The 20,429-nt window shown below is 36.5% G+C and overlaps 1 protein-coding gene across 2 annotated transcripts in view; it reads left to right on the forward strand.

Annotated features, from left to right (window-relative positions):
• The window catches only part of ENPP1 (ectonucleotide pyrophosphatase/phosphodiesterase 1), a 52,792-nt gene extending 32,592 nt beyond the window's left edge, over positions 1 to 20,200 (forward strand). For both annotated transcript variants that reach the window (XM_041423756.1, XM_041423757.1), the window contains 16 exons: positions 323 to 388; positions 696 to 768; positions 2,381 to 2,489; positions 3,644 to 3,775; positions 5,412 to 5,443; positions 6,680 to 6,807; positions 7,834 to 7,903; positions 9,877 to 9,964; positions 10,776 to 10,951; positions 11,448 to 11,499; positions 13,895 to 14,049; positions 15,317 to 15,452; positions 16,239 to 16,319; positions 16,769 to 16,901; positions 17,551 to 17,707; positions 18,554 to 20,200. In XM_041423756.1, coding sequence (XP_041279690.1) covers positions 323 to 388; positions 696 to 768; positions 2,381 to 2,489; positions 3,644 to 3,775; positions 5,412 to 5,443; positions 6,680 to 6,807; positions 7,834 to 7,903; positions 9,877 to 9,964; positions 10,776 to 10,951; positions 11,448 to 11,499; positions 13,895 to 14,049; positions 15,317 to 15,452; positions 16,239 to 16,319; positions 16,769 to 16,901; positions 17,551 to 17,707; positions 18,554 to 18,721 — 1,756 coding nt within the window. In that variant the 3' untranslated portion in view covers positions 18,722 to 20,200. The remainder of the gene's footprint in view (positions 1 to 322; positions 389 to 695; positions 769 to 2,380; positions 2,490 to 3,643; positions 3,776 to 5,411; positions 5,444 to 6,679; positions 6,808 to 7,833; positions 7,904 to 9,876; positions 9,965 to 10,775; positions 10,952 to 11,447; positions 11,500 to 13,894; positions 14,050 to 15,316; positions 15,453 to 16,238; positions 16,320 to 16,768; positions 16,902 to 17,550; positions 17,708 to 18,553) is intronic.
• Positions 20,201 to 20,429: the final 229 nt, after the last annotated feature.

The raw sequence follows: 20,429 nt of genomic DNA on the forward strand, positions 1-20,429 counted from the left end.
TTTTTCAAAACATAATATAGGAATAAAAGCCTGCATGTGACTTTGCACCTTGATGCCAATTATTTGCTTTGTATAATAAGCATAAGCAGTACTGGGAGCATTATTCTAATCATATTGGGAACAATATTCAAGGGAGATTCAGATCAGGCCATAAATTCCTCTAGAGTCACAGGCAATTAGCATGGACAAATTTGTATCCTGCTGAAAAGCCTATAATGATTTTTTTTTCTACTAAAGTACAGTGATTTTTTGATAATGTATGGCTAAAATATTTAGCTCTTGGAAATACATGGATGGTTGATTCTATATTATTTTGATGTAGCTCAATCCCCTTTGAAGAAAGAGTGGTGACTGTCCTTCGCTGGCTGCAGCTGCCTGAAGATGAAAGGTGGGTATACATTTGTGAGTGTGAGTTCCTGTTTGAGGAGTATTGCAATTAATTACTTTGTAAACACAATTTCTGTTTTAAACAATATCTTACGCTTTATTCTAACAATGTTGAAATATTATTTAGTGCAAACCTGTTTCTATGACTGAAAACTTTTTAAATTAAGTTGCATCTCTCAGTATAATGTATTTTTTCTCTGAATGACAGCGTTATTTCCAATATGTGATCTCCATTGTTGAAATATAATCTCTTCAAACTGTCTCAACATGTATGTAAAATATTACATTTTTGGTACTGTTTGATATAGACCACACTTTTACACTCTGTATTTAGAAGAACCAGATTCCTCGGGCCATAAGTTTGGACCAGTAAGCAGCGGAGTAAGTAGTTTTGTAGTTTCTTAATTTTTTTTTTTTAAATTTGACACTTTACTCTGACTCTCTAAGTTTCATAATTCACATTAGGTTAACTGAGATCATGTGAATTCTCATGTATTCTTTATTTCAGTAACTTTTAAATTACCAATGTATGTTTGGGTATGTCTTGTATGTTCTTTTATTTGCATCCTAGCTTACTGATGGTTGATATTGATTTTTGGCGGGGGAGGGGAATGGGGACAGAAAATTTGTATAATTTCAATTTAGCAACAGCAGAGGTTTGTATAACAATGTCCAAGTTGTGGTGGTGAAGTATGTTACAATTGACAAAATGACAATGTTACAATTGTCATTCATTTCCCCCCAGTCTCTGTGCTAAGGTTAGGTGGATTTTGGCTTTATTTCCCTGCAGTTATAATTTATGCTTTCTCAGAAAGAGACAGATGAAAGGAACATTGGCCTCATCACAGTCTGTGATTTATTCTATAAGTAAGAAGCCTTTGGGACTGCTACTGTCTTAAAAAGTACTGAATAACTTTACATTTTAAAATGCCAAAGTAAAAAAATTCAAAGGAAAAAGTTCTTGGAAATTCAGGACCTTTGTAAAATTCTCCCATCTTGAACAGTCAGGGAGTTTAGGCATCATAAATAGGTATTTCGCTTCAGTGGTGATAAGAGTAAAAAAAACTCTTGCCAATTCCTCTTGAGCTGTGATTAGTTGCTATTTGCGTAAGAAGTAACAGACATAATTGGAGCTGCAGTATAGGGAACTTGATTAAATTGGTTATCTTTTTCTTTGCTTAATAAGTGGATCTAAAGTTCTGTATGTCAGGAATGCTGTGGAGAGGAGGAGGCTGAGGATTTGCATATAGTCTCTGCAGGAGCATCTCTTTGTTAATACAAAGCAAGACAGCTTGTACTAGTAGTTCAGTGAGGTGACAGAATTACTTCATTGGAAAATACTTTTTTTTTTTTTAACCTAGCAAGTATTCAAAAGTAGCTCCATTGCTGTACCTCTGCAAGTCAGCTAGGGCCCCAGACCCCTGATCACAACCAGTGCTAGACTAGTAGTTCATTGTTTGGCTTTTTCAGTTTCTTTAGAGTATTTTGACTGGATATTAGTCTCAGAGCACGATTTCAGGGACAGTTTGCTCCAATTCCCAACAGGCATTTTGAGGAAGGGTATTGCAGGCTTGGCTTCCTCTCTTCTATCTGGCACATTAGTATCTGCATCCTTTGTCATTCCTTGCTGTCTTTGGCTGTGCCCAAGCACAATGCAACAAGCATCCTCAGTTTCATACTTTAAAAACCACCCTTACTGGTTCTAATCTGTGAGGTGTTTTTTGTTTGATGCTTTTGTTCAGGGTTATTTTCCTTTTTTTTTAAAGCATCTGCAACTGAAATAGAACATAAAAAGGTGTAGCTGTTTCTTTCTTGGTGCAGTATGCAGAAAAAAAATTGGGCTAAGTGCTGTATAGTGTAGACATAGGCAATCTTCTGTAGGTGGAGGTAACTCTGAAACATGCAGGTGATATACAGTCTGCAGGCTCTCATTTTTATTTAGACATATTTAACAGTATTTTTAACACTTTACATTCTTATTTTTGTCCTGCAGGTCATTATGGCATTACAGAGAGTGGACAAAATAGTAGGGATGCTGATGGATGGTCTAAAGCAAATGAATTTGCATAAATGCCTGAACATTATTTTTATATCAGATCATGGTAAATTTGATTTTATAAAATATATCACAACTTTGAAGAACTGTCTTTATAAAGTAATATTCTGAATTTATACTTATATGTTTCTGGCAAGGTTAACAAAGCAAGTAATACCTATAAAATATGTTTTATATTATTAAGATGATATGACAAATAGTGTGAGAGAGTCAGACTATTTTATGAAGGGGTAAAGAAGTGGAGAACATAGGGAGGAATTAAGTAATTTTCATATTTTATTTCTAATTCCTTTTCTGACTATTACCAGATGATAAAAGAAATAGAATAGAAAATGTGTACTGTAAAAAGATATATTTCGATTTCTTCTGTCTTTTAACTACATTGCACAGCAACAGTTTACAAACTGCTGAGGAACTGAAAAGACAAGCCATGTCTTCTTTTTTTTATTATCAGTTCCTGTATATGTTATTAGAAGACTGTGAATATGAAACTTTGATTTATTTGTCTAGCTTTTCTGTGTATCTGGAATTATTTCTATAAGTTACATATTTAAGCATTTTTTTCTACTTCTTTTCTTGACAAATGAAATATAAGCACACTTTCATGCAGCACAAAATTGACTTGCAAAGCTCTTTGCCACAGGAAATTATGCAAGTCAAATATCTGTATAGGCTTATAAAAATTATTACATTAATGGAGCGTAAACCTGCCAGTAATTATTTGAAGTAGGAGCTTAAATGCAATGAACAACTGGAAGCCCCTTTCTGAAAACTGATAAAGAATACTGTGAGAAAGACCAGTCAATAATTTTGTGCTTATTGGTTATTTCTTTATATATGTACTGAACATTATTAGGTAGGATACTGGGCTGAATTACTATTTGGTCTGACCATTACTACTGTTCTTAGGCTCATAATAGTTCTTTTCCCTTTAGAGAAGAAAGTTTGTATTTTTATTAAATTGGAGAGTCTTTCTCAGCTGAGTTGGCTGATAGTGTTTATCTGTGCTTGGTTTTTTATCTTCTATGCATGTGTATTGTGGTCTTCTTGGGTCAGATGCTTTGGGATTGCTGTTAAAAAAATCAGAGAAATTACATTTCTGACTTCTACAACTGAAGTTACATGTTTCCTTAGCAAGGTTCCTACACTGATATTCCTTTACACTTTACACTTTAAAAGAAAATGTATTTTCTTTTACAGGGATGGAAGTAGGGAGCTGCAGAAAAACAGCATATCTGAACAGCTATCTGGACAATGTCCAAGATTTCATAGTTGTACCTGGTCCTGCAGCTCGCCTAAGACCTAATAATGTTCCAGATGAGTATTTCTCTTGTATGTAGTTGCTAAACTAACTTTTGTTATTGGGTTATATGTTTTTGTACGTTTCAAATACAAACTTAGGATTCAAATACAAATACTTACACGTATTCCATTAGTAAACCTGAGTGAATGCACTTAGCTACAATCTGGACAACGATGAAGAGGAAATACTGAATAGTGTGTGCAATTGTGTTTTTAAAGACCATTTGACTTTCCAAGTCTGAAAGTATATTTGAATTCCACATTCAAATACATGAAAACATTTTGTGGGCTGCCTCAGTTACCAACTGCAAATGCCTTCTGCTTTGTGAATGGCATTCCTTCTAATAAGATCACCCATGCACAAGACAGCCCAAAAATCCTTCCTTCACATCTCACCTCATTTCCTTATTCATTAAGTTTTGCATAAATTTGCAATATTGCTGTCTTAGAGAAATGTTAAATTGTTACTGTCATTTATATATTATTTTGAGTATTATATTTCCTAGTTATAAAAAATGGGCCTAATGGCCTGACAGTAACTGAGTAAACCACGAATAAACATAAATAATAAAACAGAGTAAAAAATCAATGAATATTTACAAATTTTAAACGCTGATTTGTTAAGCAGTCTTATTTTAGGCTAACATTTAATCCCTGCAATTTTTGGTACTTTTTAATGTTGAGTGCAGAAGCTTTCTTCATATTTCATAGCATTTTTTTTGGGTGTGTTGGTTTTTTTCTGTTGAGATTATTGTTCTTTGTACCCTTTAAAACTTGTAGACCTCAACCCCAGTGACTTTGTCCTGTTTACTTCACTGCTTGATGCTATTCTAAACTGTTCAAAATGTTTACTTGGAGCACATGGGAGTCAAATGCAGTGTCAGATTCTCCCTGGAGAACTTCAGGAAGAGGAGAAGTGGCACATCTCCTCCTTTGGACCTGTGCTCTATTACAATGAATTAGCACAGCTGTCTTTGTAGCATGGCATCTATCTGTGCAGGAGTTATGAATGGTTCTCTTGCCAGGGTAATCCTTTAGGTACTTGAGTCAAGTGGTGGATATCAGAGTCAGGACAGAGTAACTGTGAAATGTAGTGGGCCTGTGTTATGCAAAATGTCAAACTACATGATGTAATGGTCCCTTTTGGCTTGAGCCTAAGCATCTGAAACTTAGCCAGCTGGTGCTTGGCTTTCTTTCTAAGGGTATTTGCTAAACAAAACTGCTGTCCTGGTAGTTGCATTTGTGTCTTTTTCTTTAAAGGCTTATTAGCAAAGAAAAATTCACCTTGATTAACACAGCATTTAGTTGCTTTTTTTCTGAAAACTTGCTTCTTGGATTATTTTTCTAACTGTGGCTAATATAGTTTAATGTAAGTATAGTTAACTTTTAACTAATAAATTTAACTAAAGTTTAACTAATATAGTTTAAATTTAAAGCTGTAAATAAGTAGTCAAGAGGAAGAGAGGCTGAACTGAAATTTTATAAAAGCAATACTTGATAGTTTAGGGATTATCTTGCTCTGTATGGTTTTCACTTTGGAAAAATAATTTCTTACACCCAGAAATTTATTGAAACTTATAATTTGTGTTACATGATGGGAATGTTTTCATTTTACATCTGATCTTTTTAAACTTAGGTGACTAATACTTACCTATGATTCTTCCAGTTAATTATGAAGGCATTGTGAGAAACCTCACGGTAAGTGTTGTCTTATCTGTTGCTCTAGCTTAATTTCTGCTGACATTTATAAGTATTTTACAGCATTAGCTGTTTTCTGGGCAACTTACATACTATGTGTACTTTGATTCAGTGACAGGATGAGGGGACATAATCTTATACTGCACCAGGGGAGGTTTAGGTTGGACATCTAGAAGAATTTTTTCTAGTTGACAGGGTGATGTTTAGTCATAGTTGTACTTGATGATCTCAGAGGTCTTTTCCAACCTAATTGATTTTGTGTGTGACCTTCGGTTAACAGCAGCAACAACAAAAGTAGTTCCTCACAGGGGAAGGTGAAATTTGAATAAGGTGACATACAGCTATTGAATTGTGCATTAACTAAAGCTTTGTGTTCATTTCCCTGTATTGTGTTTTTCTTCCAACTGGAGAACTTGTGTATCTGGACCATACTAGCTAAGGGCCGCATCAGTGTAAAGCTCAGCTCTATTGCCAGGACACACACAGGATTTTTTTGCTGACACCTTTTTGATAAACAGCTTTGAGAGACGATATTGAATTTTCTTTTTTTGGGGGGGGGTGTCAGTTGCAGTGTAATGAATTTGCTTTTTTGCTCTGTCCCTGGCTTCTGTTCTCATCCCTGCACCGTAATCTGTTTGCCTCTCATTTGTGCAGACACTATTGGTGAGAACAATGCTGTTTGTATAGATGAATTCATTATTCAAAAATTCCAATATTACAGTAGGGATTTTGTTTTGTAGATTTTTTCATTTTTAAAGTCATTAATGGATCTTGGTTCATAAAAAAGTTTATTTGTCCCTGTGTGATCAGTCTAAAAATCCTAAATGTCTGTTACCTTCTCTATTACAGAGCTGTAGACTTTTTGTACTGGACAATCTCTTATCACTTGTGAAAGTATCATGATGTTCATGTCTTAGTGTAATTCTTTATAATTCCATGCAGTACCATTTGGTTCTATATAAATGTAGGCTGTAAGACAAAAAAACCCAAATTTTTTTCCATAATGCAATATTAAATATCTTTTAATAACTACTGAATCCAAAACCGGTCAGTATTTGTGATTTTAGTATTCATTCATATATCTCAGATCTTATGACTCCAAACCTGGTGGAGTTACATTGTTCTTAGTGGAAGTTATTGCAGACCATTTGCAGTTGATGTGCTTTGTAAGAACTGTGATGACATAAAATACTCATTTCACCAAGATTTCCTTATGTTTTAATGTAAACATTTCAGTGCATAAAACCAAACCAGCCTTTCAAAGCTTATATGAAACAGCTGCTGCCCAAGCGTTTCCATTATTCCTATAATGACCGGATCGAACCGCTGCACTTTTATTTAGACTCCCAGTGGCAGCTTGCTCGGTAAGTTTCAGTTCTCAGTACCCAGCGGTACAACAAATAATTTATTGTTTTCTCTGCCAAGTGCTTAGAGTTCAGTGATAGCTGTTAGAGTGTGATATTCTTGTTTGTCATAGCAAAGGGACATTGCAAAGGAACAATGCCTTCTTTTTTCTGCAGGTTTTGCTGGCCTGGGGAGGCTAAATTCTAAACTGGCAGCTATTGATATTCTGCCTGCTGGGCATGGAGGTAGTGGCAGGTTAGCAATTAAGGTCCTTTCTCTCAGATACTTGAGCACATCTTGCCATGCTGTTGAAATTTCCAAAGTGAGTCCATGAAGGCAGAGCATGTAAATAATTTCTAGGTTGAATCAGTCTTGTCAGTCATTGAACTGAGTCCATGGTAGTTAATTACTTTATGTGTTTTGATTAAAGCGTTTACAAGTCCCAGAACAGTGGTATCTGTTGTAATGGTATTAATTTTGAGCACCTCTGTGATACTTCAGGGCTTTCATCATGGAAGAGTTTTTCAGTGCCCTTCAGTAAGTCCTGTTGTGTAACACTATAGATATGTGCAAGTTGTGCAAATCAGATTTGGGTTAATAGAACTGCGTGTTTATATAGTGTGTATGGACCTAGTACAGGTTAGATGTTTGTTTCTATTAGACTGTAAGATTCCCGTCTAAATGGTCTAAATTAGGTTAGTGTTTCTATTTAAAAAATATTGAGAATATACTTAAAGTACTGTAAAGTTGTTACTTAAGTGACAGTGAAATGAAAATCTTTTGGCCTGAAATGCATTTTCTTCTTTCATGTAATGTGATTTGACTTTAAATGACTCTGATAGACACATGAAAATTCCAAAGGGATAACATTTGCAGAGAAAATTACCATTCTAGTTTTAAAGGCATTCTTTTCCCAAGCACTAGATTTCTCATTCTCTATGGACAATCTTCTAAGTATGTTTTAACAGAGAAGTAAATACATCATCACAGAATGTACTTGATGCCAGTGTGATTTGTGAGTTATGTAAACTGTGTATTTTTAATAGAAAACCACTTGAGATTAAAAGCTGCAAAGGTGGATTCCATGGCTCAGACAATCGCTTCCCCAATATGCAGGTGAGGTTTAAATTTATGTTAGCTCTTATTTTTAGTTTCTTCTGTTTCCAGATGCTGTGTTTGCTGGGTGTTGAGGTTTGTTTTTTGTTTGGTTTTTGTTTGTTTGATTTAAGATCTGTGATATTATTCCATCTGCAGTTAAAGAAATAAAACATTTATAGGACTGATATTGTCACGTGCTGGATAACTCACAAAAGTAAGGAGAGTCTTGAACTTCTCTTTAATGAGAAATGGGAAGAGGTCATAGGGAAACTTGAAATCAGATCCTCAGTTTTAAGTGGGGATGTCACTTAACCTATCCTCTATCTTATTTTCTACTATCAAGAAAATGAAAGCCAATATTCTTGATTTCAAAAAGCTGTGTGAAGGATTAAAATCCACAAACCATTGTGAGGTACTTAGAACTATATACAGTGAATATGTGTAAATACTTTTATTAAAGAGAAATCCATGTATTACATGGACTTCGTAGGTCTTCTCATGAAACTTGTTTTCAATAATTTCCTTTCTTAAATGCCTTTTTTTTTTTTCATGTGTTGTAGAGTTATATAACTTTGGCACCAAACTGTTTTTAAAAAAGTCTTAACCTTGTATCAATTTACCCTTCCAGGATTATATTTCTTCCCTGATTTGACAATGGAAAACCTGTTGATAGTGTTTCTAGTAATGGGTTGCAATCAGCAAGCCCCGTGATGCCATATGTATTCCATCTCTCTCTGCTGCAGTTTGACTCTGTAAATTTCTTTCAGTAGGTTGACTCTATTCAAACTTTTTTGCCACACTTGGGATTGTCAGTTTATCATAGCACCCCTAACAAGTCCTAAACCAGATATAATTTATCCTTATTGTTGCTACCATTATAGCAACATAACAGTATTTTGTACTCTGTTACCAAAAACAACAGAAAGGAGGTAGCGTGTCCCTGCCTCATCTGGTTCAAATTAGGCTGGTTGAGCACATTATTAGCCTGCAGATTCTAGTATCAACAGTTGCAAAATAATGCCCTGTGTTATGCTTTGATCTCAAAAAAAGGAGTTAAGAGTTGAGTTTTAGCCTCTGCTTTTGCCACACAGCTATGAAATTTGAGGCAATTGCATTGTTCGCAAAGAGCTTGGAGATCTTTTCCAGGGATGAGCTATGCATTGTAAAACATCCATCACTCATTCAGTAGCTTGATACCACAGATGTGTGCAATCTGTTTCTCTTCATTAAAAATAAGCTGAATAACTGAGGATAAGTTTTAAAACAATATTTTTGGCAGCAGTTGAGCTTAAGCATTTGTTGCCCTTGCCACTTTGCTCATGCAGCAAACCCTGCATGTGCTGGTGTAGCATTTGGGTGGCTGCAGTGTCAAGTAGGTTGGGGAATTGAACCAGAAGGAAAAGAGCCAGCAGGAGAAAAAAAAAAGGAAAGGTTTTTGAGCTGGCCGCATTCCTGGATCAGGCCCAGTACAGCTCAGGAAGTGGTGCAAGAAGAAAAAACAGCTGCAAACCAGGCATGGAAGCCTACGATCCTACCATTGCTTAAACCACTTAAAGCATTGCTACCAACAGATGTTTTTATAGCCCCAAGTTAAAAGCTTCAAAATTGTTTACAGGATGTGATATGTGATGGTTACTTTGGATCAACATTTCCATTAAATCTTTTAAAGCATTTAAGAAAATACGTTTTCTTCAAAAGCAGAGAAGAGCAAGGGACATCATAAATGGCTAAAGGCAACAATGAGACAGAATTGGGTTTCCTAGTACTCTTCTACAACTTTTAAAAATTCTTCTTATACATCTACTTTTTTTTTAAAAAAAAAAAAAAAAAAGAAAACCACATGCTTTTGACTTGATACATACTGTGTTGCTAAAAAGATTAAGATTCCAAGATTAAATTCTTGGAAGAAAATGCCCTCTGAGTGTAAAGATAATTTTCATTTCAATTTGTCTTAAACAGAATTCCATTATACTTTTCTCTGTAAATCCTAGGCTATCTTTATTGGTTTTGGACCAGGATTCAAGTCTGGTACTCAAGTCGATCCATTTGAAAACATTGAAGTATATAATTTAATGTGTGGTAAGTACAATGGATGGGGGTCAGTTTTGTTCAGTAAGGTATAATATATTTTAAGAGATTGTTAAGTGTCCTCAGAAACTCATCGTTAAGAGTTGCTGCTGATTTTCACAAATCAGCTGTTTGTTTTTCTGAGAAAGGGCCATCTCTAAATGACTAATAGCAGTTTAAGATCTACTGGTCTGGCTACCTTGTCTATCTCTTTTTCACTGGTCACGCTCTGTATTCCTCTGGCTTTTCCACAGCTGGTGCTTTGACTCACCACTACTAAAAATGGCTACTTCAAAATCTCTCTAGCATCATGAAGGGAAACCTCCTTTCCTTCCTCTTTCAGACACAATGTTACTGTGACTCCTTATTCCTGTGGCTGTTCTTCATTCTGTATTTAATGGTTTCTCCAAAAGTCTGTCACTAGATTTACCACTTTCTGTTCATTTATTCCCCTTGAGGTCCTCACCTGTTTTCCATTATTTCCTGCCTACTTCCCTCTCTGGTTAGAACCTGTACTGCTTCTGTGAGAAGACAAGTATACAAAAGAGTTTGATCCAGAAAATACATACGAGTACTGCAAATGCTTGAGATTGGTGGCTGTATTCAAGCGACTTGCTCAACCTTACAAGAAGATTAGTACCATACTGAACACTAGCTAAGAATGTGTGGGGACCCTTTTAAAGAGGCTGCTTTGCTTTTCTTGTTGGTTGTTATGAGCAGCAAGCAGTGAAGCTTTGTCTCATCCATACTTGTAAGCACAATATAATCAACTGTGCATTACAATCTTTCTCTTCCTGTTAATATCACTTGAATTCTTTCATAGATTTGCTTGGTGTGAAGCCAGCCCCAAACAATGGAACTCATGGACGCCTAAACCCTCTATTGAAGCACCCTGTTTACACCCCCCACCATCCCAAAGAAACAAGTCATCCTTCTGAATGTTCTGTGGTGGGAGAAAGAGCCTTTTCAGTGAGCCTTGGCTGCTCCTGCAGGACAGGGGTAAGTGCTGAAATGGTTAAAGTTGTGAAGGCAGAAGTCTGTGTTGTATTTAAAGACTGCAACTTTGCATTCTCCAGAAAGTTTTACAGTCTCTTACTATTGGTTTCAAAATCAAATCTTGCTTGGGGTTAGTGAGTGCTATCCTGTATTTGTGTATTAATTTTTTGCAGATTGCTTGTGTTAAGTCACATTAATTTCTGAAGAGCCTGGAAAAACTCCAGAGAAGCTTGATGGGGAAAGCATTCAGTTCTTGGCTTGCCTCAATTATGTTGAAATTTCTGTCCTGTGAATATTGTGTTTGGGCTGTGATTTTCAAGCCTGTAGATTTGCTTGTGGTAAAACCAATTTGTTACTGGAAATTTCCTGTAGTTCCTCTCCAGTACATGTCAGTGAGTTCTGTGTATGTATAACTTGCAAAACAGAAGTTACATTTAAGTGTGGTACCGACTCATAAGGTGCTTTGTAGAATCTCACTGCTTGTCCTTTATTATTATAGGGCTTGCCAATAAGGGATTTTCATCAGCGTTTAAATTTTACTGAAACAGAAGGTAAGAATTTCAGATAATAATATAAAATTTAAAAGCTAACAATAACAAATTATTAGTTGTCAAACATTTTTATGTTTTTAAACTTCTGAGCAACTCTCAAGTAAATTATGTGAAAATTCTTTTAAATACTTGCTGGAACTATAGTCCTGTCTGGAGAATTTCTGGATGCCTCACCCCTGGAAATGTTAAAGGCCAGGTTGGATGGGGCTTTGAACAACCTGGTCTAGTGGAAGATGTCCCTGCTCTTGACAGGGTGGTTGAAACTAGATGGTCTTTTTGGTCTCTTACAGCCCATACCATTCTATGATTCTCATGTTTTTGAATACAGTCCTCCTGAACCATTTGTTCTCAGGTAAATGTGTATCCTTATACGTGTGTCTTTATGGCATATGTGTTATCTGTTACTTTTGACTTCTCTAGTACTGAAGTAGTGAGCATTCCAGAATGGGAACCAAGAGTGTTGTATGGGGAAGTACCTGATAGCAAATCAATGCAAATAATGATACCCATAACGGCAGCATACTTTTAATGAGGCAAAAGGAGTATTTTATATGTTTGTTAAGTGGTCTTGAGTTGTTACTTCTTTTACTTATGCTTTATTTCCATTCATTGGACATACACGTGCCATGTTTAAGCTTTAAGTTTGCAAGGCTGTAGATGTGTTCACGAGTCATAAAACAAAGTAAACTATTTTGAGCATGAAACAGGTAAAACAGCAAGTAAAAAATGAAAACTGTAAGTCAAAATGGAACATAGTTCCAGGTGCTAATGCCTTAATAGATAACATCAAGAAGATCAAGATGCCAGAAATAGGCTGATAGAGACCTTGCCTCGTGTGTGTGTGTGTGTGTGTGTGTGTGTGTGTGTTCATGAAACCTTGGAGGTTTTAAACAAATAAGCTGTATTTGGCAACACCCCACTATAACTCACTATTGTTAAGAACTGGACATAAATGCCAGTTACTGGCAGGGTCCAGTATTTGCTCCTTATCCAGAGCTAATTCAAGGATTCTGTTGATTTGTGTAGTTTGTTCTGAAACAAAGAGTGGATAGAGCTTTCTTGAATGTTTTCCACTAATGACAGGTCATCATTTTAAAATGTGTCCCAGAACCCTTTCAAAATAAGTCTTTGAGTATTGTAATGCTCATGAGTGCAACAAAATCAAATCCAGTTAGAACAATACGATGTGTTTTCTCCAAAGTGTGCCAGGGGTTTTGCTGAAACAGACTCTGAGTATCTCTGGGGGCTTTGCTTAACCTGGCTTTGAAGAAACTTGACAAGGCCAGACAAAATAACATATTTCAGTTCTCTTTTGTAGAAATAGGAACTTAAGGCTCTAAACCTACATTTTTGAAGCAGCAGGATTTTGTCTTGAATTATCAGTGAGACCTGGTATAGCACTGTATTAACAGTAATAATTTCATTATGAATTGTATTGATTAAGAACTAATCAGATATTAAAGCATTTCACAGATGAAAGAATTAATTTACTAGAGTAAACAGCCTAGAAGTGCCTTAAGACTGTATAGAGTTTATTACTTCAGTTTGCATGTTCTCTCATTGATTGTTGCAACTTGACAGTCTGTAAGGACAAAAAATTCTAACTGCATTTTTACTTTAATGAAAAAAATACGGGGTTTTTTTTTCCCTCATGGGTGGAGAAGTAACTGTCATAATCTTCAAACTCATTTGTACTGTGGAAAAAACCCTGCACGTTCATGGCTCAATTTCTTTCCCTATGTAATAAATTTGCCTTTAAACTGTGTAATTATTTTTGGATGGTAAGGACCTATTTAATGGAAGATACACTTTGACATCTTCTTGATAATTTTATTCATGTAATGATTGAAAATACTTGAATCTTCAAAGGCAAAGTAGTGAGTCCTTGCACAGCTGAAAATCCAGTCCAATACTTCACTGTATTTTTTATTTAGATCTCTGTATTTCGTAGTCTTTTAAATGCATTTTTACATACAACGATGTGGTTTCTACTGAAATAGTAATTTCAAATCACCAGAATTGGTTTCTCTCCCATCTAAATGTTGCATAAAAGCAGATCCCACATTTTTAAATTGAAACACAAAGTCAACAAAGACTTTAACTTTGCAACTTGAATTTATCTCCTGTTTTTAGTCGCAAAAAGTTTTGGTTTAAATATAAGCTTAATTAGTGCAGCATAAGTTTAAACGATTCCTTTATACTGGCTTCATCACTTAATTTATTGCCTTAACATAAAAACTATGCCTTTGATAAAATAATGAAAATTTTTTGTCCCATTTCTGTGGCTTCTGTTTGCTTGACTATTGAAAATTAAGGCAGCCTTAGATGTATAAAAGAGGAGGGTACGTAACAACCAGTATTAATTGAAAAGCAATAAGCACTATTTCTGTTGCAGTTGAGAAGACAAAGGAACTTAATTTACCCTATGGACGGCCCAGGGTTCTGCAGAAAAAACATAATTACTGCCTCCTTTACCATTACCGCTACGTGAGCGGGTACAGCAGGGACTACAAGATGGCTCTGTGGAGTGCGTACACTCTTGGCAGAGATGTAAGTATAAGAAGAAAGTTTACAAGCAGCCTTAAAAAGTAAAAATCTAGAATGTCAGTTATTCCTGAAGGCTTCTTATATCTGCTCATGATAAGAGTCACCATGGTGGTGGAGTCACCATCCATAGAGGTGTTCGAGAAAGGACTGGATTTGGCAATTAGTCTAGTTGACAAGTTGATGGTCGGTCAAAGACTGGACTCAATTATCTTAAGAAAAAGAGGTCTTTTTCCAGCTGAAATGGGTCTGTGCTATTATCTCCCAAGGAACTAAGTTGAACCACGTAAGATATAAAGTGGAAATTTGTGTAAGGTTCCGATAAGGATTGGATTGGACTCTTCCATTTCTCAAAGTGAAACAGTTTACCTCCAGATTGAGCAGATCCATCAGGAATTGAGGAGTCCATTGCCATTGGTACAGAACCCTTAGGAGACTGCACTGGTAGCATAGGTCTGCTACAGCAGTCTGTCAGTGCTGTCCTTAAAAACTGGACTCTGTGGGTTTCATAGTATTGAAGCAGTAATGTGGCAGGATCCTTTTGAAAAAGTAATCTCAGGACCACCTTGAGCTGTTTATGCCCTGATATGATCCTTCTCTCAGAATATAATCCTGATTGGGGAAAAAATGAGATCAGTGAAAATAAAGCTGGTCTTTGTGGTCCTGAGCCTTATGCTTAAGATACATCTGTTCAGTGTAGAGTACCGATCTGATGAATGAAAGTTTTTTCAAGCTGGGCTTTCCCATTCAGAGAAAATTTAGGAGCCAGATCATGCTTAGGATAATAGAGAATACTTTTAAATTGATTATCTGGGAATCATAGGTTTTAAATAATGACTGTTATAATTAAATTCAGCTAAACTCTGGCAAGATTTACTTGATCCTAAATATTTTTAGGGCAGAGGCATAAAGCAACCAGTTACTCTGACAAGTGGCCCTATTTTTCAAGACAAGTGACATCTATTTTTCAATTATGTGAGTCTGCTTATCTGTCAGTAAATCAGGTTGTCTTTAATGGGGACCTCTTGAGTCTCTTTTAGAAGATGTTATAATTGACTAAAAAGCTGCACTTCTGTTCACTTTAGTTCCAAGGTATATGAAGTGGATGGGAGGGCTTGTTTTTCCACTGACATAAGAGGAACAATTCTTGCATCTTAGTTAAGTCCTTCACACTCTTAAAAGCAGCTGCAGCCAAATATTTAGAGTTCTACAGTCTCTCAAGAGAATTATTGTAAGTCAGCTTTCACAATGATACTTTCTTCTTGTTCAATAGGACCAATGGGTTTCTTCTACAGGAGCTGCCTCCAACTGTTTACACAAAGATGTTCGTATTTCACAGAATCATAACCAGACCTGTTTGTTTTACAACAATCATCCTCACCTAACTTATGGATTTCTTGCCCCTCCAAGTAAGTACTGTCTCTTCGTTGTACAGCATGTCTGATGTACATGATTTGTAATGCAGCAGGTGTAGTATTTTGTAGGTGTTCATGATACCTAATCAGAATACGAAGCAGTAGTTGCTGAATTGGTGCAGTTCACTTCAGCATATGAAAAAGGAAAACATTTTAGATGCTTCAGCAGTTGGTGGCTTGTCCAAGGTCACTTAGTACTTCCCAGAAGTTTTGACGCTTATCATGCTTCTAAAGTGGCACCTCACAGAAGAAACTGGGAGGGACATGTAGACATTGAGTGAAGTCCAGCAAGCTGGTAAATTGCAAATTCACTCTGTATACGTGGATAAATTGTTTGTGACCTGATATGGAAGTATTTTTATTGACTCTACTGCACTGAATACCAAGGAGCAGGTTATTTAAACATCCACATCAAATATAGTTTGCAAAGTTCTAACAGAATCCTATATTTAAATATAGATTATACAGTCATGGAAAGTTGGCCTGACACTCATGAATTTTATTTCCCTCCCCACAATTCAGAAGCCTGTCCTGATATTTTTAAATCTCATTAAATTTGGCAACTCTCTATCTGACAAGTGCAATTGCTGTTGCTACTAAGATTATTTATTATAGATGGAATCTGGCAGGTACTGAAGTCAGCACTTACACCCACATCAGTTTTGGAAAATGAAGTTAGGTCAGCTCCATCTCAATGCTACTACACTGTTCACTAAAAGCATGGAAATGCAAGTTTAAAGTAACAAATCCATGTAATTAATTGTCCTTTTTTTGTTTCAGATTTTATGACAGATGCAAAGAAACCTCACTATGATGCCTTGCTTACCAGCAACATTGTACCAATGTATCCTGCATTTAAAGGTATTTTATTTGTATGCTTGTTTTATGTCCATAGTCGAATAGAGGACTGCTGGTATTGTGCTGGCTTCCAGATCATGCACATGACCCCTGGTTCCTGGGAGAGAAGAAGTATGAGATGGTTGGCTGAGAGAAAATAAGCATATTCCTGGTGAAAAAGAAGGATAATTGTGGTACTTCTCCTGGAAAAAAAAAAGATATATCCTGTTTTTTAATGGAATACTGTTCAATTCTTAATTGTAATTTAAAATATTATATAGGTTATATATGTCAGGACATGGTGCAGTGGATGCTGCTGCCCAGTTGTATGCAACCTTTAAAAACAGCAAACACCTGTAGAATTTATTTTCCTAGCTTATCGTGTCTGTCTATACTCCACTGAATTCTCTGCAGCGTTGTATTAGCAGCTTCTATGGTGAAGATTGTTTCCTGATCCCATTACTGTGTTTCAGTGTTATGGAACTACTTCCATCAACACCTGCTGCCTGAATATGCTGCAGCCAGGAATGGTGTCAATGTAGTCAGTGGTCCTGTGTTTGATTATGACTCTGATGGGCTCTATGATACCCCAGAAAAATTGCAAAGGTGAGAACCTTTCACATTCTAATCCTTTGTTTCTTTCCTCCAATACTGATCTGTTAGTAATTATCCTTCTTCAGAAAGACACGCAAATGATCCTAAGGAGAAAAGTAAGTTCAGAAAAAAGCAACAAGCCTGAAGAGAAAAATGCATCTTCAAAATGTGTCATGCTAAAACTGAAGGTGGAGTTTAAGAGAAACTGTTGCATGTAGAATGATGTCTACCAGCCTGAAAACTTAGGACATTTACATTGCCTCTGTAGAAGAGGACAAGGCAAGGGCTTATCCCTGGTGGCATGGCTGATACTTCCTGAGCTGGCAGTGTTCTACTACGAGTTGTGGGCAACACCAGTTAGCAAAATTGGCTCAAGCTAGCAGGCAAACAGATTCCTGCACTTGGGCTGAACTCTTCATCGCCTCTGGAGTTTTCTGCATTTTTATGGCAAATCAATTTGTTATACCTCATCAAACTTGTTATTTAGTCTACAAGCCAAACTTGATTTTCAAAAATAGTAATCTGGAATTTTCCTTCCAGACCTAAGCTTTCTTTGAACAAAATAGGTGCATTCATAAAATCAGATATAGCTGAATGTTGTCATGTGATCTTTGTCCAAGGATGATTTGGTGGATTTACAGAAAGATCTCTTGTATTTCAGATACCTTGGTAATTCAGAAGTTCCAGTTCCAACTCACTTCTTCATTGTGCTGACTAGCTGTAAAAATACTTCTGAAACACCTCTGGAGTGTGAAGGCTCTCTAGATGCCTTGTCTTTCATTGTACCTCACAGAGAAGACAACAGTGAAAGCTGTGCAGTAAGTAGTGTGTTTGGCCCCCATAAACATCTGAAGTCAGGCTGGAGCTTGTTTTGTTGGATATCAGTGTTTTGTTGGATATCAGATATTAACTGGTTAGAGCCTTTGAAAATGGTACAGTCTACATGCTCATCTTGAGAGAGAAGACAATATTTTTGCAAACAGAATTACATCAAAGTCTGTGAATATGATCAAATGTGAAAATAGATCTGTTCAAAGCTTAGAGCTAGCAGAGTGGAGTCGGAGTATGCAGAGAGCATGAGTTACATGCAGAGACTTCTGTAATGCAACTATTCAGTCAACAGCTGAGAAGGACAAAGAGCTTCTAAGAGAACTCATCCATAACAAAAGTTCAGTGCTAAGGCCAAATGCATTCCCAGAAGGAGAAGACAGAGATGTTCCTGAAGAGCACTGGTTGCTTCTAGTTCAGCTACCTTGGCATTGTGGTGAGAACACACATAACTACGCTCCATATGCACAAAAAAAAAGTGTGGAAAGTGTGTAGACCAATCCTACAGCAAGGAATCAGAGTCAGACACAGCTTTCAGAAATATTTTTATCATACTGATGGTAGATAAATGCTGGACCTAACTTGCCATTCCCCATTATCACCAACTGGTGTAGCTACAGGTTTTGTATACTGGAAGAGGTAACAGCAAGAACTAAATTCAGACAGTCTTCTATATATGTATAATCCTTGCACACTGTTTGTTAGATGCTTGCCAACAGTTATTGATTTCTGCCTTTATAAAACATCAAAATGTCTCTTTTTAGTAGATTAAATGCATCTCAGGATGAAAAAAAAAGTTTTACAGCCCCTTTTTTTTTCCTACTCTGTCCCAATAGGATGGCAAGTCTGAGTCCATGTGGGTTGAAGAGAGAATGAAGTTTCATACGGCTCGGATCAGAGATATAGAATTACTTACTGGACTCAGCTTCTATCAAGACAGAAAACAACCAATATCTGAAATTTTACAGTTAAAAACATATTTGCCAACTTTTGAGACAGTCTGATTTTTCCTATGGAATGTTGCTATTCATGTCACAACTGATTTGTAAATAGACTTTTTTTAATTAATGAAACCTTTTTTTTTTTTAAATAAGCTGGAACTTTTATTGAGAACTCTTGACCAAATTGCTAGTAGAGAGGAAAGTGGGTGCCATATTTGTATCTCAGGGACTCCTGATGGACTATGCTTGTGACACAGAATGGCAGTGACTGTCATTCCCACTTGGATGTGGTGGAACCATGTCTGTTACCATGCTAACATCATTTGGTCATCATAGTCACAGACACGAACACAAATGTTATCTTTGATATGCACTGGAGAGGGGAAATTTTATAAAGCATAGTTTATGATCAGCATTCTACTTTAAAAATGCAGACAGTTAGCAAATACACTTCTGGGAAAGAGCTACATTCTTGGTGACCGAACAACAACACTCTTCTCACTCCAGTTTTCCTTGAAGTGTGAATTGCACTCTGAGCTTTTGGTGTCATAAAACAATGCAGTGTTATGGTGCAAGAAGCTATACTGGGGTCAGTAGAACTGGTAACTAAGCCTTCCCCCACATGGAAGAGACGCCTAGCTACAGGAATTCCGCGGGCTGGGAAGCCTTGGCATGTTGCTGCCCTCTGATGGCTCCAACACTGACGGAGAATTAGATGCATGTGCTGTACAGGCATCCTCAGAACGAGTGGGTGTAGGATGCATCAAGTCACCCTGTAAATGAGAAGAAATTATGTCAGGAATATGTCTGAGCTCCCAGAAGTAATTACTTACTTCAAGCTAAACTTAGACTTGATGAAAAATTTTGCTTTATTGAAGTAAAGATGTTTTTCTCTGTTTGGTACATGTTTTTGTCAGCTGTGGTTTTGAAATCCCATTTTTGAATGCAGATGTTGTCAGAGATGCAAATTATAAATAAGCATGTAATGACCTTTCTTGGAAACTTTCAGGCTACACAAACAGCTGCTACAGGCACTCAGGAGTGTAGGAACTCCCTCCTTTTCCAGTACACATATTGTCACCTTTGTAATTCTCCCACTCTCTAAAGCTGATGACCCAAAATTGGCTCTGTAATGTATAAAATTCAGCATAGCCAATTTCACATTTATGGTCTTCTCATTTAAAAAGGAGAAAATACATCACGCACAAGTATGTCAGAAGAGCCTGTAACTGCGCAGAGAGGCATTTGATCTTATAGCTTGGCCAGGACATGTTGAAGGCTGGATTCAGAGCCTGCTGAAGTCAGAGGAAGCTTTTCCATTAACTTCAGTTTGAGTGGGCTGAAGTTCTGGGACCATTTTTTTTTAACCAATGTATTTTCTTGATCTTATGTTACAAGCATGATTTTTTTTTTCTCAAGTAGTTTCACTGTGTGAAATCTAAATGTGTTGTAGCAACCTCACAATACGATAGGACTGTGACAGCATTATTCAGTGTAACTGCTTTGTAATGTTGCCTGTGACCAATAAACCCATCAGAAGTACTGTGCTGTTTGTGACCCTTTCTGTACCAAATGCTACCAACAGGTGCAGTTACAGAGCACAATTTCACTTTTTCGGGGGGAGGATGGGAGTTGCTTCATTCTTTGCGCTATGAATTGAATTTCTCCAGCTGTAATGTTAATTACATTTATTATTAGGAGAGGAAAGTAGGGAGAAAGATCATCGAGGTATTAAGGTGGTTTTTGTGCTGTTGTTGGTTTTTTGGTTTTT

Source organism: Onychostruthus taczanowskii, unplaced genomic scaffold (genome assembly GCF_017590055.1).
Source record: "Onychostruthus taczanowskii isolate IOZ18803 unplaced genomic scaffold, ASM1759005v1 scaffold8, whole genome shotgun sequence".
In the NCBI taxonomy this organism is placed as follows: domain Eukaryota; kingdom Metazoa; phylum Chordata; class Aves; order Passeriformes; family Passeridae; genus Onychostruthus; species Onychostruthus taczanowskii.